General features: G+C 37.5%; 1 protein-coding gene across 2 annotated transcripts; it reads right to left on the bottom strand.

Moving 5' to 3' along the window:
- Window positions 1-5,356: 5,356 nt before the first annotated feature.
- On the bottom strand, window positions 5,357-14,192 carry LOC131320180 (casein kinase 1-like protein HD16). 2 transcript variants are annotated; one of them, XM_058350780.1, is made up of 19 exons: window positions 13,899-14,192; window positions 12,997-13,143; window positions 12,110-12,579; window positions 11,410-11,535; window positions 11,210-11,283; window positions 11,042-11,111; window positions 10,871-10,926; window positions 10,719-10,790; window positions 10,520-10,614; window positions 10,329-10,395; window positions 9,874-10,003; window positions 9,549-9,767; window positions 9,323-9,453; window positions 8,361-8,535; window positions 8,177-8,267; window positions 7,527-7,684; window positions 7,264-7,452; window positions 6,463-6,557; window positions 5,357-5,868 (listed from the first exon to the last, which is right to left on the bottom strand). In XM_058350780.1, the coding sequence occupies exons 3-18, from the start codon at window positions 12,506-12,508 to the stop codon at window positions 6,498-6,500; spliced, it is 2,112 nt and encodes a 703-aa protein (XP_058206763.1). In that variant the 5' UTR covers window positions 12,509-12,579; window positions 12,997-13,143; window positions 13,899-14,192; the 3' UTR covers window positions 5,357-5,868; window positions 6,463-6,497. The 2 variants fall into 2 exon arrangements, with proteins under 2 accessions (XP_058206763.1, XP_058206762.1); XM_058350779.1 differs by lacking the exon at window positions 12,997-13,143.
- Between the last annotated feature and the right edge of the window lie 8,289 nt (window positions 14,193-22,481).

Raw genomic sequence — 22,481 nt, 5'->3', positions numbered from 1 at the left:
TTTATGGTTCATTCATAACATTTTAGCGGGTTTCTTAACTTTTGTTCTAGAATTTATAATTTTTCTGCAGTACGATTCGTAACATTTTCATTATGATTCACAACATTTTGATGTATCTCGTAACCTTTATATGATACGTAGCTTTTTAACAATACGATTCGTAACATTTTCTCTATAATTCATAACATTTTAGGAGGTGCATATGATACACACCCAAATAAAAGATGTGTATTGTAGTATTTCCTACGTACCTCCATACTCAATTTTAATTTGCTCGATCCTCGGGTCCAAAACTATGACTCGTAGAAAATACAAACAACAACAGGTCTACAAAATATAAAGTAAGATCGGAGATTGATAGATGCGCTAAAACGTTGCCAATTGTTACGCAAAATGAATTGCAAATATGTTTTACAGTTTAACCTTACAATTTACAGAACGAAAAAACTACTCCTTTTTCGTGTCTAGCGGTATCCGATCATACTGAGATTTTGTATGCTTTTAGTTGGTTGCGTGCTCCACAAAGTAAAAGGTTTAGATCATAATTTTTGGTGCGAGATGTGAATGAATTGAAAGGATCTCCAAATTGTCTTTGGTTCTCCAAATATGGAGACCCTACTCCTATTTTGGAGATAAAATCTCTAAAAGTACGATAGGTCCCTTCTAGATTCTCTCATAAAATGCAAAAAAAAAATGCGAATAAATTGCAAAATCTCCCTCCAATATGTTACATCCATTCTCTATTTTGGAGTTTTGAAGATGAGTTAGAGATCGATGCTCAAGGAGGTGTATAGAGGTATGGGATATGGAGAGCAGCTAATCTCATATTGAATTCTTGGGACAAGGCCCTGTAACACCCCACTTTCCAAAAATGGTAGTTCCTTCCGTCCGGACGGAGTCCGCTATCCTGCAATACCGCCGGCCATAGGAAAGCGGGGTTTCAGAGGCCCTGTATTGGGATCCATATTCAAAGTCAACCAAGTTGGAAGATCACATAGGACGAGACGTACGTTTTCCAAGTGGGGTAACTGGGCTGATGATTCTTGCGTGCGATTTGGGACACGAGACTTTTGTAATGGGGGACCAAATGGTGAGTTTACTTAGGTTTTGTTGGGATTATGGTGGATATTATAGGGTTGTATACAAGTCTAGCTTTGTTATGTTCGAGCTCAACACGTAATTAAATGAGTCAAAAATTTGAGTTCGAGCTCAGCTCATTTGTAAACGAGTCGAGTCTGATTAATTTACGAAACGAACCTCTATAAATGAGCCGAGCCTACTTTTTTGAACCGAACCAAGTTTTTGAGTTGTTAAGCTCAACTCGTATACTAAACAAGCCCAAAACTCAAGCCTAGCCGAGCCTCTAGCTGCTCGTGAGCAGTTTGGTTCGGTTACAGCCCCACTTGAAAACATAAAATAAAATTCTTGAAGGGGCTACAATATTTTCTATACCAAGGGTTGGCCAGACCCTAATGAAGCCTTGAGACTTAATTACGGTTTTTTGCTCCCTCCAAATATATATTAAGGTTCGAAGCCTCTCAAGTACTATCAATTCTTATGAGACCAATTTATAAGATGGGCTATGTGCCAAGTTTATTCGGACTTCCCATCGTGGAATCGGTCCTCGTGAATTATATGCGGTAAGATGACCTGAATATTGTAAGTTATGAAAAGTGCTACAACATTTTACGGAACCAGATTTACAAGGGACTAATGAGAACTTGCCGAACGAAATCGAATCATGCTATTCCAACTCAACTACTGTTCAGTTTGTTAATAATTAATTCTAGATTAGCTTAATTGTCGTGTAAAATGAATTTAAACCAAGATTTTCTCTCGGTTTCGGATTGGAATATCGTCAATAAGCGCCTAATTAGATGTATTTCAAAATGACATAAGATATGAAATCACGCCTTGAATGACGTTCGTTTAAACCTATTAAAATGCTAAACAAAATTCTCAAGGCATATTTTAAAACTCATTGGACACCGTATCGATCAATTGCCAAATTATATTATAAAATGATTGAAAACCGTGGAATGGAAGATGAGTATGGAGGAAACATGTAGAGTAGTACCTCGAGATAATAGATTAGATTGTACTATATAGTATGAGACTAGTTTTTTTATGTTTGATTCGCCTAGGTTAAATAATGAGATACAGGGGTTGGAGGTCATTTTTCGATCATGGCTTAAGAGAAAAAAAAAAAAAAAAATCAAAGGCCGGGATTAAATGACATGATCATCACCAGGTGATATAATACAATCCTTTCCATGGGGAACAAGGGGCATCCTCCCTTAACTTCATCTAGGGCTGTTAGGTTAACCCATCCATACAGCTTAAATTCAACTTATTTACATTAATCTAATCCTGTTATTAATTAGATATATCAGATGGCTCCAACCATAGGAGATAATGCCCCATCAAGGTCAGAAGATTGATACAGGTAAACGTACGCATGATGGTGACAATATGCCTAATAAACTAAACCAGGGTCGCATTCTTGATGAGGTCCTGTGATGGGATCGACCTTCCCCACTGTTTTCTCCTCCTCAAAAGTATTACCGGGTTTGGAGGAACAACCTCGGAGTGTAGTTTATGCGCAAATCGATTTTGCAAAGGGTTATTAATTACAGCGTCTACTGGCGGAGTCTAATTAAATTCGAGACAAAATCGAGAATTGATATAGCTCTTGAAAAGTTTAAAACCTGAAACACAAGAATAAATAAACTCCTAAGTCCTAGGCCTTCATCATCGACCAGGTCAATCCCTCGGGGTTTGGAGTTCTCTTTCCAGATCCACCTATAATTTTAGATATTAAAAAGGGGGTCTAAGTCTAACGTAAGCTGTTTTTTAGCCAATATAATCGGGGGAAATTGATTCTTGAACATCTCTCATGCGTGTCATGCCAGAATATGATCATAGAAGAAAGGCAAGAAAATGTTATCTAATGAATCTTGGCTTGTCTGCCGCCGTTCAGATGTGCGGTTCAAGTAATCGCAACCATCGAATGGTATTTTTAGCGGTCCAGATTTGTTTTCAATCTATTACTGACAATAAAAGACTTTTACCGGTAAAAAATTTAACAAATCATAACCATTGATTATTAAAATGAATAATTTATATTGAACAACACAACCTTCTCTTCTCTGCAGTACAGTTGACTGCAGAAGAGCCGCCGGATCCTTATCATATATCGCTATCGGTAATTTACTAATTAGTATAGTGATTGAAAGATCTTTTACCGTTAAGGATTACTACAAAATTAAGAGGGGCCCACCTTACATAAGGGTGATCCTTTGTTTTCTCCCTCATAAAAATAGTACTTGTGTCGTCTTTCGTCTATATTTTGTACTGAACACGTGAAAGCAAGAATTTATGAACACGTGAGCACAGCTACATGACACTCATCCGACGCCCAAAAATTTCTCGGTGGGGAGATCCATAGATTCTAGCTTCATCGTCAAAAACTCTCATGCTATCTATCCCTTGGCCCCATTTTTCTTTTTTTCTTTTTTTGGTTAAATTTAGCAAAACACCTGTCCAAAAATCGATAAGAAATAAAATCATAAATAAGTAATCAATGAAAATGAAAAGTTAACTTACATAATATATACGGAGTAACTCTTTTAATAAAGACTAATAATAAAAACGGGAATAAAGGAACGTTGAATTGAATTAGTCAAAGTCATTTTATTAATACTTGCCTTTTGTACTAAAGAAAAGAAAATGCCCTTTGCTTTGTACGGAATATAGTTATTTTATATGATGAATGTAGTTACCTACACAAGTTTTATGCTTTTGGGGGCGCACAAGCTGTTGTTAGAGAAAAGAAAACAAAATATCCATATCAACGTTACTTACATGTATCCGATTGGGTTAATTTTTTATGGAATTCTTAAAAAAAAAAATGTTTTAAAATAAATTAACGAATTGAAACAACTGTGTGGAATTCAAAAGTGGGCCCCCAACAAATCTGTGCAAAATCAACTCAATGGCCTACCGATTAAATATCATAGAACTAGTGCATGCCCAACTTAGTACTAATTGACAATGTCAGTGGGTTATGGTGAACGAAATTGACAATGTCAAGCGCAAATTGGCAACCATGTTCATAATCTTCGATTCTTTGGGCGCTTATGGAGGACTTCAAAATCCATCTTAGACCCATACTAGTGCTACTCTAACTCATACTTCAACGGAGGCTAGCTCTAGCCTCAGTTGGTCATGACTCTTGCATCTCACTAGGAGGTCAAGAGTTCGAATTTTTCCACCTGCGTATGCGTATTCTTTTCTTTGTATTTGTTAGGGTTATTTCTCCCCTTAATGGGTTTGTAGTCTAGTTGGGCTTATAGTGATTGTGATTTCTTTGATGAACTTATTTATCATGTTGGTTCAGTTGTTAGACTTGATTATCTCGTGATCCCTCAATAGATGTAGTGTTCTGTAATTTGTGCTTTGTACTTCATACATAATATAGTAATCTCTCCTACCGATTGGAAAAAAAAAAAACTCATATACATCGGCAAGCTAATCAAAGTGCAAGAGTATGCGAAAGCCCTCGTAGTTACAATTGAGATACCTCAATCTGCAAGGCAGATTGTGATGGATGATGAGATGGGTGTTGGTCACCTTAGAATTGGCAACCCGAGGATGTTGCCAAGAAAGCCCTCGTAGTTAAAATTGAGATACCTCAATCTGCAAGGCAGATTGTGATGGATGATGAGATGGGTGTTGGTCTCCTTAGAATTGGCGACCCAGGGATGTTGCCAAGCACCCCTGCCAAGCGGGCGCCGAGCGACATCCAGTGGTTTATCTTGGCATGGACGATTCGAATTGAATCTGAGTGCATACAGATATGAGCCGTCCATTGCTCGATCAAGATCCGAACCGTCGATTGCCAATATAAACGGCTGAATCAGCCGCTCGGCACGAGGCACTTGGCAGCAACTGGAGTAGTTGTTTTAGCATGTTTTGCTCCTTGTTTCTCTTTTGTCTGTTTAAAACTCTGTTGTCTTGTTGAACTTCCAATGTCCATCGATAACTTGTTCAAGCTTGATTAAAAAAATTAATGAGCTTAAAAAATGTATCAAACTCGATTTGTTCAAGCTATATTCAAATACTTTACGAGCTTTAAAGATGCAAACAAACTTAAAGAGCTTTCAAGCTATATTCGTCAGTCTTTTTTTTTTTTTTTGGGGCAAAGTAACTCTATTGATTACATAAGGAAACGGTTCGTCTGCCGTTGGGTGGTGAACTGCACCTGTGCAGTCCAACCAACTCCGATCCCATTTTGGGTCAATCTCGGTTATTAGAGTCATTCACATTGCAGAGCTCATCGAGTACAAAAATCACGTGAAAAATCAAATCGATCGAATATCAAGTAATATTTAATCATAGCACGTTTACACAAAAACAAAAGGTGTTGGGCAGGTGGAATACACAACTTGAAGAGTACTTTTTTTCCAATCGGACTGACTTGATTTTTGATTCCACGGTTGAACTCAATAAGCTCTGCAATGTGAAGGAATATGATAATCGAAATTAGCACAAAACGGGTCGGAGCTGGCCACGCTGCACGGGTGCACTCCACCACCCAAACAGCAGACAAGCCGTCTGCATTACATAATTCACCATATTTTGATCTACACGAGTACAACATTGAGAAGTGTAAACCTATGGGAAACTCAATCAACAACTTTCTGGACGTGATCAGGAAATAGGAAGCCATAACAGCCGCCAGATCAAGTCTCTTTGTGGGTTCTCTCTCCATTTAATAAACTCTATATTTCTGTAAGCAAATCATCCATATGTATTGCAGTTTCCAGCACTTCTTCTCAGTTATTTTTTCCTCAGAAAAGAGCCAACCTGTGCATATCAAAATGGTAGGTAAAAAAACCAGGATTAATGTAATCAAAACCGATCTATTGACACAAATTGGTGCTTCACGGTTGCAATCATATATTGTCAACTGCGTTCCATGGCGACACATAAATTGAGCTGATACTGTAGGTCATGAATATCTGGGGGCATATACATACCATGATAACAATCACTTGGGCTGATTTATCAAAGGGAAAAGCAAACGATGGAGAAACCATGATCCAGACACATCCTAAGAGAGTCCAAAAATTGGGACATCATATCTTTCATGAAGTTCTAAAAGTTTCAGGTACTTTCGATGTGTTTTGCAATCCACCAAAATTTTTGATAGTTGGAAATGTAGATATACATTTTAATTCCCAAGCATCGAACTATAAGGGGAAAAAAACTGGAAGAAAAAGAAGTCGAGACGGCTTTATACACGATAAAATTCCATCCCATTCGGGAAACAAAAAGGAAAAAGATTATTCATTGGTCAATGTGATATAGATAGAGTTCCGAGACGATTGAAGGTTTTGAGGTTTGATAGGCAAGAAATACATAGACGTATAACAGCTGGACTAGCCAGAGGTAACATACCAGTTAGTTGAGTTTCTCCTTTCATTTCTCGTACTTCAAGATGTTGTTCTCCCATAACAGATGGATGAGATGTACAAATTATTTGACCATTTATCCTGTGAAAGCAAAATCAAGTGTAACTGCATGACAAGGAAATTAAACAGGGTCGCCAATTCTTGCAAGATAACTGATACTGCCAGAATTAAATGTCTACACATGCACAGCCATAAGCGTGAAAATGCTTTATTGCTCAGCTATTGCATTAAGGCCGTGTTGGGGTGATTGATGGGTGCACAAACATACAAAGGGAAAGAATCATAAAGATGAATTAAGGCAACAAATTAGACTCCATTTCATTATCTTCTTATGGTTTCCTTTTCCTTCTCCTCCGTAATCCCGTCACAAGCTCATGATCCAGATTCCAAACACATCCTAAAGTCAATACTGAATACCCAATATTTTAATAAGCACTAAATTAAGGGAAATGAAGGCGATAACATATGAATTTGCCCTGTTCAATTAAAGAGCAGCCCAAGCAAACAATGCCGCTATTACTCTGAACAGGAAATTAGTGATTTTTGGAGTATGCTTGTACAGTTGAGATAAACTGCTAAGTTAAATCTTCAAATGAGAGAGCATAGTTTAAGTTGTAACCATAAGCTGAGTTCACCTATGTTTCAGTAAATAAAATAAAATGATTGTTTTCTTTGAAATGTTAATTCTCCATTTACTAGCAGAAGCATATGTGATCTGTTGATTCAAATACCGAGCAGTTCTGCAGTTGAAACTCTACTGAAAAGGCAATTGCATCAATAAAGGTACCTTAACGTGAGTGCTAGGAAAGGCTGATGTTCGCAAAGTTTCTTGAGTAACATCTTGTAATTTCCTCTTGGACGTACTAAGAATAATTGCAGTTTGATCTGCCGTTGCAGCAGTTGATGTTATTCGGTATCCATTCTCCCACCTTCTATGAATTCCTTCACTTGGGTAAAGGAAATCAAGTTCAACAACCTGCAGAAAGAGTACAAAAGATGTCAAGTGTATTCCTAGCTATATGATTAGGGTTTCACTGCAAGAGAATGTACCTGGTCAGAATAACCAGCATTTCGGGACATTACAACGCCCCACCTGCTACCAGCTGTGGACATGGAGGTAACAGAGAAGCCGTCTTTCCACTTCTTATTGATCCATTTGAAAGGAAATACATCGCTAACTTTGTATGACTGTTGAGTATAAGCCGTGCCTTTAGCATAAAGAAGAAAAAGGAAATATCAGTGGTCGGATCACCAAAGAACCCTAGACATTAGACAATCATTCCCCAATGCCTTTGTACAAAACTAATTGCATATCAAAGAAAAACAAAAATAAATCTAGATGGGGAACTGCGTATAGCTTTTTGAGGACGCATGCTGTACACATGTACGAATGGAGGAGGTCAATAATTTGATTATATTTTTTAGGGAAACCCTCAAAACGAAAACGGAAAAGGTACACAAATAGGCTGCATTATTGTCTACACTAGTAACAATAAACTCCCAGTCATAGAATAATGGGCGCCGATCAGTGACTCAACTAGGACTAATGCTCTTGTAGTGGCTCAATGAATCTTGCTACTAAAGTGGCCTAACTCATGAAAGCAAATAGTGCGAGTACCGAACTACATCATCTCAGACCATATCTTTTGAAGAACCATAGTGAACTTTGACAACTCCCAAAAACAATCTTTTCCACTCACCCTTGGACATTACCACAAAGGCACTGCCATTGCATGCGCCAGCAAATGAAGTGATGTAATAGTTCTTGTCCCACTGCTCCATTATCCACTCCTGATCAAGAATTAAGAAAGATGGACTCAGTGGCAAAACATATCTTTGACTTGCGAAATCATCAGAACTCAGGGTAAGGACATTAACACTTACCTTGCGCAAGAAAACAGGTGAGAGCTCATAGACCTGGGATGTAAAAACTGTAACTGCGTCCATAACAACCGCCCACAAATTTCCTGAAGAAGCTATGCAGCTAATGTACAAACCATCTTCCTTTCCTTTCTCTGCATGCTGGTACAGTCTCGAATCCATTACGTTGAAGTGATATCTGCAGAGTAAACAATACTGGTAATTAAGAAAACAAGACATTCCCATGCAGTAAGTGTGAAACAGATCCACAAACAACAGCTGGTAAAGCATTGTTGTGGCCCTGTCAAAGGATTAATAGGAGAGGAGTACACAAAAAGAACAAAATTAAGTGTTCGATTGATACTTATCAACTCTGCAATGACTTACTTCAGAAAGAAATGAAAACATTCAGTGCATGCCACAGAATAATAAAATAACATACAAAAACTATTGAATATTCCCAATTAAAGGTAGTTTAGCTTGACAAATTAATCAGACAATCTAAGATGAAGTTCAGAAGCCCAGACAAAAAACCATACATGATGAAGCGTCTCTCCAAACAGAGAGAAGATGATTACCCACGTGACACCGAAACTGGGAGTTTACAGGGTTTGACATTAGAAGCTAATTTCAGATCTTCACAGAAAAAGGAAATAATTTTTTCTTTTAACGGCAGGAGATAATTTTTCCTGAAACAAATAGAGAGCCCAAGAATCGGAGGACCAGCGTCCACTAAAGAAAAGATACAAGAGGATAACACAATTACAAATCAAACACTTGAAATTTAAAAAAAAGAAGAAAACTAAGAGAGCAAAATTTCAAAACTACAATTGTTTGATGAATATCCTTACAGTAGGGATATACATAAGATGGTATCAAAAAAGTTTTCGATATGTTTTGCCTACAATTGCTACTGGCAGAGGTTGGAGGGAGAGGGTGAATTAAGAAACACCAGCAGCCTGTAATGCTTAACTCAAAGGATTTACCTCTGTTTCATTGGCACTCTGGAACTATAGACAGAGATCCACTGAGAAGCTGGAGTACCTAATCGTACTCTCTTGCGAGGCTGTGCACCATCCTCCAAATCCACAAGCAATCTCCCCCTTTTCTGGCCCACCTATATCACATTAAAGGTTCAACAACAGATAGAGGTGGTAATGACATAAACTTCATAAAATAGCTCAATGAACATCACGCTAAACAATCAACAACCTTCAAGGCGCCATCTATTCTAACGGGTAGCGATACTGGGTTGGGACCTATGCTGCCTTCAAAAAGAGAAATAAGCTTCGAGTAGTCCGGTTCTTCATCGAATTTCATGTTGGTCACCCTTTCAAGAAATTGTCGAAAAGGAGGTGGACATAAACAACAAAGCATCTCAGCGGAAGTACCCATCTTCTTTCTACAAACAAGGAATCCTTTATTTTCACCCTGCAGCCCAAGAATCCACCACAGATTGTAAGTGAAGGAGAAAACGAAAAGTCTCAAGAAAGAAAGATACAATAGAAGAGCAACAAAAAATCAGACATGAACTTACAACAATGCCTTGCCATGGAAGCTTCCCTCTAAGAAGGAATATTAGTGTATAAGCTAGGGACTCAAGGTCATCCCTTCTGCTTCCTGTCCTACCCAAATGGGCATGAACACTCGCATAACGTACGGTCCCCCTGTCAATATACGGTACATATATTAGGGAAGTAAAATCATGGCATTCTATGACACATCATGCATGATGGTGCAGATTCTATGGAATCAATTTCCGTGTTAAAAGACCAAGCAAAATTAAGTAAGAAACCTGCGACTCACCTTAATCTGTTTAAGACAGTAAAATAACTCCCCACCAATGAGATAAAAAGAAATTAGGAATATTTCTAGCATTTCCGAGAAATACTCACGTGGAGTATTGTTACGCTTCCACCTCAAGAGGGTGTTTATGGAACCAAGTAAAAATGTGACTTCCGTGAAAAATAAAGGGAATGGAGAAAGAAATACCTGAAAACGTCAGGCTTTTGGTCATAATCAACGTGATGACCGGAAGATGAATCCCTCCACCTTGAAGCTGAGGAAGGAATTCAAGACCATAAAGAACTTAAGCTCCAAATGTAAAAGTAAAAAACTTCAAGAGAATGTTTCAATTACATGAAATGACTGTTTGAAATTTAATGCCAGGAAAGAAAACATACCCAATCCAAGATCAACTAAGTACAATTTTTTCGCATCAGAACTTCCAGGCTGACCAAGCAAAAAGTTCTCTGGCTTTACATCTCCATGCACAAAACTGAGGGGGAAAATATGAACACGCTCAGATACACCTATATGCAAACTTTGTGTGTGTGTGTGTGTGTGTGTGTGTGAGGGAGAGAGGGGGGTTGGGGTGTATACCCCTTAAAGTGAAGCTGCTGGAGGATTGATATTGCCTCCACTGCTATGCAAGAAACCATCTCTTCAGACAACCTGCGAAAAAAGGAAAAACAATTATAGACAAGGGAAAAAACAAGAAACTCAAAAATTACCAGAGTAAAGAATTTTCATACATCTGGTTATTAGAGTTCCAGACATCCCATAAACTCGGGCCTAGCATATCCATGACCTGGCTTTCACAACCCAAACACAATGAGCACAAAGGAATTCAGAATGATTTGCACAACAGCCAAAAAAAAGTGGGGACAGCATACACATTTCAAAATGCAACCACACATACTTACAAGGATATAATAGTCTCCTTGTCGACCTTTGTAATGTACCAAAGGAATTCCGTAGCAACCATTAAGAGTGCTGAGACCAACAACAAATATAAGAGTTTTAAACCAGTTATTCATGACAACAGGTAGGAAAATGAGATCAATCGACCGTACAAACGAAGTCTTGCATACCTGTAAACTTGCCACTCAAAAGGAGGGCCATAACTGCATCCTTTACTATTTCGATGCTCGAATTTCAAAGCCACCTATTGCCAATCAACCCCCGTCCCAACCAAAAGAAATTAGAAAAGGGAGACCATCGATACTCCATCAAATGAACCCTAAGGAAATTTAGAGAGATACAATGGAGCCATGACAAGAAAAAAACATACCTCAACAGCATTTGGGCCGGTGCGCCCTGAGCCACCTGTCACCCTTCTTCCAACATAAACTTGCCCAAATCCCCCTTTTCCCAGCTTTCTCTCCAACTTGTAAGCTGGGGAATTGCCAAGCTTCACCTGAAGTCAAACAATTAACACAAATTAGAGTCAACCATAATATTTGTAATCATGGTGGACAGAGTTTAGCAAGTTCTAGAAACTTCATCCATTCACTTTTTGTGTACATCTCCGTATGATTTTGCACCTACTTGCACGAGACCTAACAGAATTATCTTTTATACTCCTGAAATATAAAAAATAGCCCATGAAATCTTTCTAACTAGGCAACTAATATATCATACAGATGAGTAAAAGAACTAGTTGATATCCAGCAGTATATTTCACAACCATGAGAAACTTGTTAAAGTATAATCATTCTACCACGCTTGTATACTAGATAAAAGATGGACGTGGCTATTTTTAACAACGCCCTAGCCTGAATTATCTTGTTATGCTATATACTACAATAAAAGGCGACAAATGCAAGAAACTGCCAGTGTTGCACTAAAAGTTAGACAGTGATAATTGACTTGCAGAGAAAAGACTCAGTATGGAAGTACTAAAACAATAACAAGAAACACAATGTCCTAAATCTCCTAATCTAGTTATTAAAAGCAATATGCAGGTGATACAAATGGGAGGCTAACTGTACCCTTTCAGGAAGTGGATTTGTGCTTCCTTCCCCCTCAGCAGCAGCCAATTGTTTTGCACTTCTCTCTACTGCCAACTCAGCAGGAATAGCAGCCACTTCTCTCATTTCTGGATCAAAACCGGCTTGAACCCGGGCCCCGATGCCAGTGCCGAAAAGCTCGGCATTCTTGTCTTGATTCATTGCTTTACACCCTCTACCTCTGCCTCTACCAACAGACCTTGGCCTTGTAGAAGGATGTCCTGGGTCAACTGGACTAAGAGGAGGTGATTTCAGGACTGCAGCTTTGGATCCCTTACCTCTTCCAGTGCCGCGCCGACGTGTTGGTACCAAAACAGCAGGATTTTCCTGGATATTGTTGACCCTCTTAGATTTAGGAATCCCACTTCTCAAATCTGGCATCCTTCCCCATGCAATATGATAACTTGTCTAAATTTATCCTCCAATCACAAAGAGCATCAACTGATTTAAACCTAGAAAATGTAAACCAATATCAGACAATCATATTGGACAAACATAATATTTTGACAAAACACTTCAGAGCTATCTGCAGCACTGACGTCCTAATCAACAGGACCTATCTTCTATTGCACATAAAAATTAACTCCATCACATATCATTCTATGAAGCAATAAAGCATATTATCACTGCAGAATGCCATCACATACATACAAAACAGTTTAAATGGCTTGTAACATAACTGGATCAGCATATGTCACCCAATCTGCTAAGTGAATGAGGCCCCTATGTCAACAATCTATTGATCTCTCCTGGTTTATTCAAGATATGGGTCGTAAGACTCGTAACAGGTTATTGCATAGAACATATGATCGGGACTGCAAAATGAGCAAGCACTCTGAGAACCAGTTTCAAAAAGCAGTCACACAAACCTTTTTGAAATTGCAACTGTTCCTGTGCTGATTCTTTTGACTAATGTAGAGAAACATGAAGCAGGCCCACATGTTCAGTAATGAGAAGTTCAAATAGAGATTGATATGCATGCTAAGTCCACCGCATACAAGTGAAAATCTTCTTTTCTGGCAAAAAGCCAAACCCTTGTAAAATCTCAAACATGTTGATTGTTGTCAATACAGCCTCATTCATTCTATGTCACTATAATAAGCAGGAGAGAGAGAGAGAGAGAGAGAGAGAGAGAGAGGAGTTCACATACAAAAGCATCTCAACAAATGCATCCTGTAATATTAGACTACGTAAAGACCATTTCACTCTCAATAGTTGAACTAGCTTTGCAGGAGATATATACTAGACTACTACATTCAGTCCAAGCACCAACTCACTACTCCCTCAAGATATTAGTACTAAGCTAAAAATCTTCATCAACCTTCAATATGCTAAACAACCGTTCACCCACCTCTTCAATGTCATCAGGAAAAGTAGCTCAAGGAAAAAACCAGTAATAAATCCACGAATAACATATCAACTAACCGTAAAAAAACACCACCTTAAACTAATAGAAACACCATCAATCATCCATGTAGTTAAAATAATCTCATTCACTCAGCACAAGAAATCACATTCAGAATAGGGTATGTTAAGAAAAAAGAACGATACAGAAACAGATTTCAATTCTAAACATAATCTACATCAAATACACATCAGACCAACATCAATCGGCCCACACACCGCTCAGATGATCATCAACAAAGCAAAATATCCAGCAAACACCTACTTATCACAAAAGGACCAATACCCACTTGCAGATTCATCAAATCAATGAATACCCAACAACATAAAATTGAACACAAAAAGAATTAAGTCATCAAGAACGTACCTTTGAACCGACAAAAAAAATCTAATTGAGGGGATTGATAGAGAAGAATAAAGTGGTATGAAAGAATGATTGAATTGTGTGAAAAATAATATGGGTATACGAGGAGGAGAGGAGACTCTAAGAAGAGATATGAGTCGATATTAGATTGGATTTGATTGGATTGGGGGTATGAGGAAGAGAAAGGACGGTGCGCACGATAGCGTCGTCTGTGTACAGGGGGCGTTTTGCCTTGTGGTGGGTGCGGCCTTGTGGTTGGAAGTTGGAAGGCTGTGGGAATTACAGGTACGTAGTGAGGTCTATTATTTTGTTTGTAGATATTTTGATGCTTTTGGGCTGTTTTTGAAACACTTTTGGAAAATTGGTTTCAAAACGAAAAACGAAAAAGAAATAACTGTAATTGTTGCTTTCTTTGGATTCAGCTCCCATCCAGTTTCCTCTCCTTCAAGTCTGGTTTAATTTGAGCCGCTTGCGGACCTTTTTGGGTCCACAATAATGATCGAAATCATTCACTTTTTTAGAGCTTGTTGAGAATACAATCACGTTGAAGATCAGGTTGATTGGATAACGTCTGATATGATTTCAAAATGCATTAAAGCTTCATATAATTGTGTCAAATGGATAGCAATCCAGTGTTGCACACTTTTTAAACGATATTAATGCATTTCGAAATCATATCAAACGGTATCTGATCAACTTGAATTTTAAGATGGTCGATGTTCTTGACAAGTTCTAAAAAGTAAATGGTTTCCATTATTGAAATGGGTCCGAAAAGGGCTAAAGAACATCGCAAACTGGACAAGGGACTATGGAAAGGAAACTGGATGGGAGCCGAGTCCATTTTGTTTTCGGTGGAAAGTTCTTAGAATTTGGGCATGCTTTTTCTTAGTCCACAAAAGATATATGTATGTTTGGTAGAGTAAAATTTGATTGGTTTTTTTTATTTACCAAAAAAAATTGATTGGTTTTAAGGAAATTCTTCGGGCAAATATTTCATCGCTATTTCAAACGAAATTCTATGTTGTCTAGTAATTGTCCCGAACATTTGCTGAGGGGCCGCTTTCTCTAAGCGTTAAGTTATTGACTACTTCTTGTAGTCCCTAAACTTCAAGTTGTTTTCACTAAACTATAAGTTATAGAAAATGAGTTGGATTAATAGAAAAAAATGTGTTTAATGTTTTAGTTTAGTGAAACAACTTAACTTTTAACAAAAAAAAATAAAATTTAGTATGAATAATTTCACAAGAACCCATAAGTTATAGTGCAAAACTTTTAGTGGAAATAGGACCTGAATTTGTCTCACAAGTATGGATTTCTCATATATCCTGATAAAACTGTTGGATTGATAATTGAGGAAGAGGAGCCCCACTCATTTTCAAGATTTGAGACCAAAAAAAAAAGAAAAAGAAAGAGAAAGAGGTGTTATGTAGAATAGAAAAAGGAAAGAGAATTATTTGCAATTTAATGGGCTAGCTAACATCATGAAAATAATATAACAACAAACAAAAAGATAGAACTAATATTGATATTACGCTCTATTCTGATTAGTGTGGGGAGGAATTATTAATCAAGTTGTTTATAAAGTAATAACTTTCTTTCAATTAAATAGTGGAGTAACCCTATGCAGTAATAAACTTCGCATATTGAAGCAATTGGATAGTAGAATCAAGAATGTATCAAGTAGTTCCGAGTTCGTATCTTTCTAGACAAAATAAAAATACTTATCTCCAAAGGATTCTTTGTTTTTCTTCCTACAAAAATGACAAGAGATCTCCATATTTTACAGTATTGTCCTCTTTTCTTTTCTTTTCTTTTTTTTTATAAAAAGAAAAGAGAGGCGAGAAATTAGATTACGAACTAATAATAGTATTTAACCTAAGAGTCTTCTGGTAATTGAAACAACGGAAAAGATGGTGCAATAATACTAAAGGAAATAAGACTATGCGGTAGGGAATTAAATAGGTTCTTTGGCTAACAGATATTCACATTTGTTTGCCGATATTAAATTCTTTACACCACTAGTGTAAAAATTTGTTTCCTCCAAATCAATTACACTGTGCCATGTTGCAAAACAATGGTCTAGTGCAGTGTAATTGATTTGGAGGAAACAAATGTTTACACCGGCGATGTAAAGGATTTATTCTCTTGTTTGCCTCCCTGAAATCATTATGAAGCTTCACCGATGCGAAGCTCTCTGGAAGAAACCTGCATTCACAGAATAAACTGCTCAAACTTTTTTTTTTTTTGGCATATTTTATAGTTAGCGGGATAGTTAGATTAGCACTAATGGAGTCCAATAGATATCCATAGCTCTGGGTCCCAACCGTCCCCAAGGGGACTTGAACCTCTGCTTCCTGGATGGAGGAGAGGGGAGGTTACCAACTGCACTAGGCAGTAGAACCTAACTGCTCAAACTCAAAGGATGTGAATTGGCAAAACCAGGTACAAGTAACTCCATTATTTAGATCAAATGGTTTTCACGGTTCCTAAAGCTAGAAGCATTAGCTTTAGAAACCGTGAAAAAACATTTGGTAGCCTGGCCAAATTGAGTCTCTCTCTAAATAAAAAAAACCACCTAGCCGTCTTCTCTCTTCTTCCCCTCCCCTCCCCTCCCTCCCCCTAGGGTTTTCATCACCCTAATGCGATGGCTTTACCTTTGATGGTAGTTTTTCTTCTTCTTCGGTGATGACTTTTTTTTCTTTCCAATAACTCTCTTCTCGTGAGGGTTTCTCTCTCGATCTCAGATCTGAGAGTTTCTTTGTGTGTTTTCTTATTTTTCCTTTCTCTTGGCTTTTCCTTTATCATTGAGAAGTCGTTTCAGGTCTCAATAAAAGGTGGTGGTAATTGTCCTTTGATGAAGCAAGGCAAAGGCAATGGTGGTACGATTAGATCGGTTCCATTGACTTACCATCAATGTGTGGTTTTGCCCTACGGAAGTGAAAGTTGTCATCGAAGATATTCGCCGTGAAGTTGATCGGTTAGGATTTGTGATTTTCTTTTTATTTGTAGATCGGCAAATGTAGTTGCATACACTTTAACAACTTTGGGTTTGCAAGGTTTTGATATTCGTACTTAAAAAGCTAAGCCTCCTGATTGGGTGTTTGACCATTTGTGGAACGACAATCTTCTTCTTTGATATACTATTATAATCATCAATGAAAGTTTAAGTTAAAGAGGGCTTAAATCGGATGATGGGTGAAATACTATTATAATCATCAATGAAAGGGACGCGGGGCTCTGCTGCCCACCATGGCACAGCAGCCCCAACCCATACCTCACACGGCACCGTTTTGATAAGGCAAAAAAAAAAACATGCTCTTTCGCTTGCAATTCTATGGAGCAGAAACGTGATTATGAAAGCCTTAAAGTTAAAATTTAATTATGTTTCTTTAGAACAATATGATCAGAATAATAAGATCTGCGCGTCAATTCAAACGGATTGAAAATTGGAGCACTTAAATTTTTTAATCATATTTTTTAATATATAAACGGTCTAAAAAATTAAGTACGCCAATTTTTAATTCGTTTGAACAAGTACGAATATCTTATTATTCTAATTATATTATTCTAAAGTATCATAATTAATTTTTGTCTCTAGGGCTCTCATAATTAAGTATCTGCTCTTTGTTTAGGATTCTGTAGATCAGAAACGTGATAATGAGAGTCCTATAGACAAAAATTAATTATATCTCTTTAGAATAATATGATTAGAATAATAAGATTTTCGTATTTGTACAAACGAATTAAAAATTGGCACATTTAGACCATTTATATATTAAAAATATGATTAAAAAATTAAGTGCTCCAATTTTCAATCTGTTTGAATTGACGTGAAGATTTTATTATTCTGATCATATTATTCTAAAGAGACATAATTAAATTTTAACTCTAAGACTCTCATAATCACGTTTCTGTTCTATAGAATTGCAAGCGGAAGAGTTTGTTTTTTTTTCCCTTGTGCGGTGTGAGGTGTGGGTTGGGGCTGCTATGCCATGGCGGGCAGCAGAGCCCCGCGTCCTACCCAAGAGGGAAAACTATATTGTATGTACTGGATCATTCTTACAAAACCAAAGTAAATGAAAATTTACTTACTTTTGTAAAGCAATTAAGCAGACATTATAGCTCGAGAAAACAATTTATACCCAATCCAAATATCTTTTATTTAATACAGTGTGTTCTATATAAATTTCTTTTTAAGTATTTTTGTCTTTGCTAAACTAAAATCTTGGTGCCGTCTCTGCTTACCCGTTGTAAACATGCATGAAAGAATGAGAAACTTTCTAAACAATGAAAGTATGATATCTAGGAATATGTAATAATATCCCAGTACTAAAACATAAGCTGGACGATTTTAGTTATGATTATTGGGAACCGGACGTGCTGTAGTACACCCCTGTGTAGTGCGCATGTAGGACGATACACAATTGTCGATCTCATCAATCAACGGTCCAGATTTTTCCATTCTATGATCTTCCCATATTTTATTTGATCTTTACATTTTACTCAAGTCGGTTTTTGTACACATTAGCAATTTCAAATTTTTTTCCCCATTAGCCAAACATTTCAATTTTCTTGCTAGTCTGTGAAGGTCATAGAAGAGAGAACATTGTGAAAGAAAGCTGCAGAATGCATCGTAAAACTCGACCAATAAAGGAGCGTCTCACCCATGACCCAACCAATATCTACGGAATGAATTTTCCAAGGTGCGGTAAACTCGCCCGAACACATTCATTGGAAAAAAGCAATGTTCAATGGGGCACGCCTCAACCATAGTGTTAAAAAAATCAATCTAGGCAAACCCACAGGGATATCTGCATTACATAATCGAATTTGTGAGCCCGTCTTTCTTGTACATTCGGTAGAAGAGAATGGAGGAATTACGAGTCGCGTTCCATTGTACAAAACTTCGAACACTTACATCATGCCTGGTAATTTTTTTTTTTTGGAGTTTTCGTTTACAAGGAATGCATCCATACAGAAACCCGTGGACCATCTCGCAATAGATACAAGAACAAAAATAAAGAATCGAGATAAAATGGAAGTAAAAAAATGGCCGAAAATGAAAACAGAACGCGAGAGATCAAAACATCAATGGATGAGGTACGTAATCGCGAGTGCCACAAGTAGGAGTACATAAGCAATTCCTTGATCAATCGCGGTGCCTGCATTTGATAAGAAAAACAAATTTCCGATTAGTATTTTTCAATTTTATCACACAAATGGAATGGACTTTGAAGGGTAAGTGGAAATATAATTTGGTAGTTACATAATTCCTCAGGTTAAAATTCATCCTAAATACTCCATGAGCTACCCAGTCACTTAGGATCCGGCTTTTTTCCGGTCCAAATGCTTGCATTCAACTGTCCATATTTCAAAAAGACTCTTCTTGGAAAAAATATTTTTAAAATCTGAACCATTAGAAACACAAGAGACTGCAGAGAAGTCAAATTCGTCACTTAAATGGGATTACTCTGGGCTAATTTATTCTACTAATTGGTATGAGTAATTCTACTAATTGGAATGGTATTGGAATTTCTCTAAGAAACATTTTTTTGATTTCCTCTTAAATTCCGGACATTAAACAATAGCCTAAGACAACCCCACCCCAGAAGGAAACAAGAGGGGGAAAAAAAACAACCACAAATGGTGAAATTGTGCATAAATATTGACATACCGTCGTTGGCTGGAAGATTAGTTGGTGCAGGAGAAGGAGCGAATCCCTGTCCGCGTGCAACTTGGAGAATCGCCATGAAAAAGAAACCAACCATCGGAAGCGCAAACAATCTCATGGCCGAATTCATCTTCCTTGTATATTTTTTTTAAAAAAATCCCAAATTCAACGACCCAACTCGAAATGAAACGAAAAAGAGATGGATCGAGAACAGAGGAGTAGACCAAATCGAAATGGGTTGATTAAAGAAATCGACGAAAGGGTGTGTGAGAATGAGGTCAGGGCGAATCAAAAAGGCCACATATATAGTATGAGTCTACACGCAAGAATTTTCTGAGAAAAAGGTGGGGAGAAGTGGGGTGGAAGGTACGCGTTGTTAAAGAGAGGAGTTTGGTTTCTGTTTCGATTTGGGTTCAATTTTGAAGGGCGGCTGAATTGGGTCGGGACACGAAATTTGACGCGGACGAGAAAGAAGAAGATTGTGAGAGAGAGAGAGAGGGTCGTGGGAAACATGAGACATTGGGATGTCGCGTCAGCGCGTGCGTGTTGAAAAGTTAGGGAGTTTAACTTTGAAGTGTCTCATCTGTGTGAGGCATTTTGTTCTAGAAGCCAATGAATCACCAAATCAAGTGGTCAATGACGAGGTTTTTAATTAACAGAAATCCTATTTGCACCGATGAATAGTGTAGGGAAACGGTACCGACCGCAGCGCGCGGCCGTCTCTGGCCACCGGACGACTGATCCGAGCCGTCCAAAAAAATTTTAAAAAAAAACCGAGGGGCCCGGCCCGGGAATCAACGGCATCCGATGTGTGTAGGGTGCTTGATCTAGACACCATATTTTTCGTGTATATATGTGTCGGTTTTTTTTTAAAAAAATTTTGGACGGCTCGGATCGGCCGTCTGGTGGCCGGAGACGGCCGCGCGCGCGGTTTTGCTCGAAAAAGATATGAAGACCGACAGTTTCCATACAGATGGTGTATCGACTGCCGTATAGGGCCCCACTACGGGCCTTCCACGGAAAATCCAAGCCGTTCAATAAATTTTTTTAAAAAGTTGAGGGGGCATTATAAAAAATCAGCTAAATCCGAGATGTGTAAGTGCTCAATCCGATCCTTCCATTTTGTAAAAATAGGGAAAAGTGGGAAGATTTGATGAAAAATGGGAAGCTTCAATCAAGCACCTACACATATTGGATTGATTTGATTTTTTACGACACCCACTCGGTTTTTTGTTTTAAAATTATTGAATGGCTCGGATTTTTCATGCAGGGCCTGTAGTGAGCCCTGGTGGCCATCGGTACGCGGTCTATACGGTACCTATCGGCATCTATAGCAGTACTGCTCCAATTTTGCTAACTTCCGCCTACTAGACGGAGAATAATATACACATAATTTCAAAGTTTGGATATCAATGCATCTCTCACGGATATTTTTAGACTTTCACAAATATCAATACACATTTCTCAAATATCAATACACATTTTACCTATTATCTTATACCCTTTTGGCAGATGTTAGAATAATCCTTAATTAAAACTTAATGTCATCTTTTCTTGCGGATTGTAATCTATATCTTCTACTATCTTCTGTCCAAAAATTGAGCAAATAATAATTGAGCTGATCAAAATATTACTCATATATGACTGAGCTGTTTTTTGTAAGGTTGTTAAAATAGATATATTTTAAATAAATTGAACATATCCAATCATTTACGTAAGACTCCGAAATGAGTCCCACACGACACGATGTTATTTGTGTTTTATGTTCTCTTAAAAAATTTCGTTTTTAAAATTGGACAAATAAACTAAGACGTGTCATATGCACGATTGCCGAATCTAAACAAAGAGAAGAAAAGTATAGACTACTTGAGCATTAATCCTTATAAAATTCAAATCCACATCTTCACCATTGATCACTTTTTAAAATCCAAATCCATAACTTCTCATTAAGATCCAAATCAACATTATTTAACTGAAAAATTAGGTATATCAAACATGATTGTTGACCAATCTAATGTGGTGGTGGCAGTGGTGCACATCATTCTGACCTCTCTCGGTGTGGAGAAAGCTCTTTTTTGTTCTTTTGGTTATCAACGTGGACAATAATCAATTAGTACAGTATGAATGTGATAACGCGGATGCCATAATTCACCCATACTAAAAGGGATTACGGGTCAAAATATGAACCTATTTGGATTGCACCGTTTCTACTTGAAAGTGACTATTTGGGATCCTGCATTTCTGGGAAGCAAAAATTCCAACAAGAACCGGTCTTTTTCTTCAACCATAGAAATATAATACTCCTCCTTTCCAAATTGCATTAGTTTTGACTGGTAAGTTGGCATGATCAAATTGCTGTCTTTTGATAATATAGTTGCAATAAATTACTTGTACAGTAATTTCAATAGTGTTCCTCTTTCAATACTGCAAAAATTGTTGTTTTCGATAAGATAAGTACCTGTTCATTTCCTCTTTATTTCCTTACCAAACTGAAGCAAGGACAGAGAAACCACTGCTAGTCTAGTTGGTTGTCTCATTTTCCTCTCTGTGCTCGCCTCACGAGGACGGGCTTTGGGGTCAGGACTATGGATAACCTTTGAATTTTCATGTGTTAACTTTAATACCCCACTAATATTGACAAAAAAAAAAAAAACTAAAGCAATGACGATAACATACTCACACTTCTTTTAAGAAAAAATTTAAACTTTTTTCATCATAAATTAAAAGAACTCATTTATATCTAGTAAATTGTTTAAAAACTTTTAGATTTTTTCCAAAAAAATTGTATTATTTTAACGTTTTCGTTTTACGGACCGAACAAATATTTTGAGACAGAAGGAGTAAATGTTTACGAGACATTTGAGTGAAAGTTTTGGGCTTAATTTTGTAATTCTACCTAACCTATGCCTCAAGAC

The sequence above is a fragment of the Rhododendron vialii genome, chromosome 3a (assembly GCF_030253575.1).
Source record: "Rhododendron vialii isolate Sample 1 chromosome 3a, ASM3025357v1".
NCBI lineage: Eukaryota > Viridiplantae > Streptophyta > Magnoliopsida > Ericales > Ericaceae > Rhododendron > Rhododendron vialii.
Note: the sequence above shows the minus strand (reverse complement) of the source record. Positions and strands in the feature narration are given on the sequence as shown.

What these genes read in the sequence shown, in the direction of transcription:
- LOC131320180 (XM_058350780.1), bottom strand. Translation starts at nt 12,508, where the DNA reads ATGCCAGATTTGAGAAGTGGGATTCCTAAATCTAAGAGGGTCAACAAT. An exon ending in TGGAACTCTAATAACCAGAT is followed by an intron (nt 10,791 to 10,870) that starts GTATGAAAATTC and finishes CTTTTTTCGCAG; the next exon opens with GTTGTCTGAAGAGATGGTTT. An exon ending in CTTAGTTGATCTTGGATTGG is followed by an intron (nt 10,396 to 10,519) that starts GTATGTTTTCTT and finishes TTCCTTCCTCAG; the next exon opens with CTTCAAGGTGGAGGGATTCA.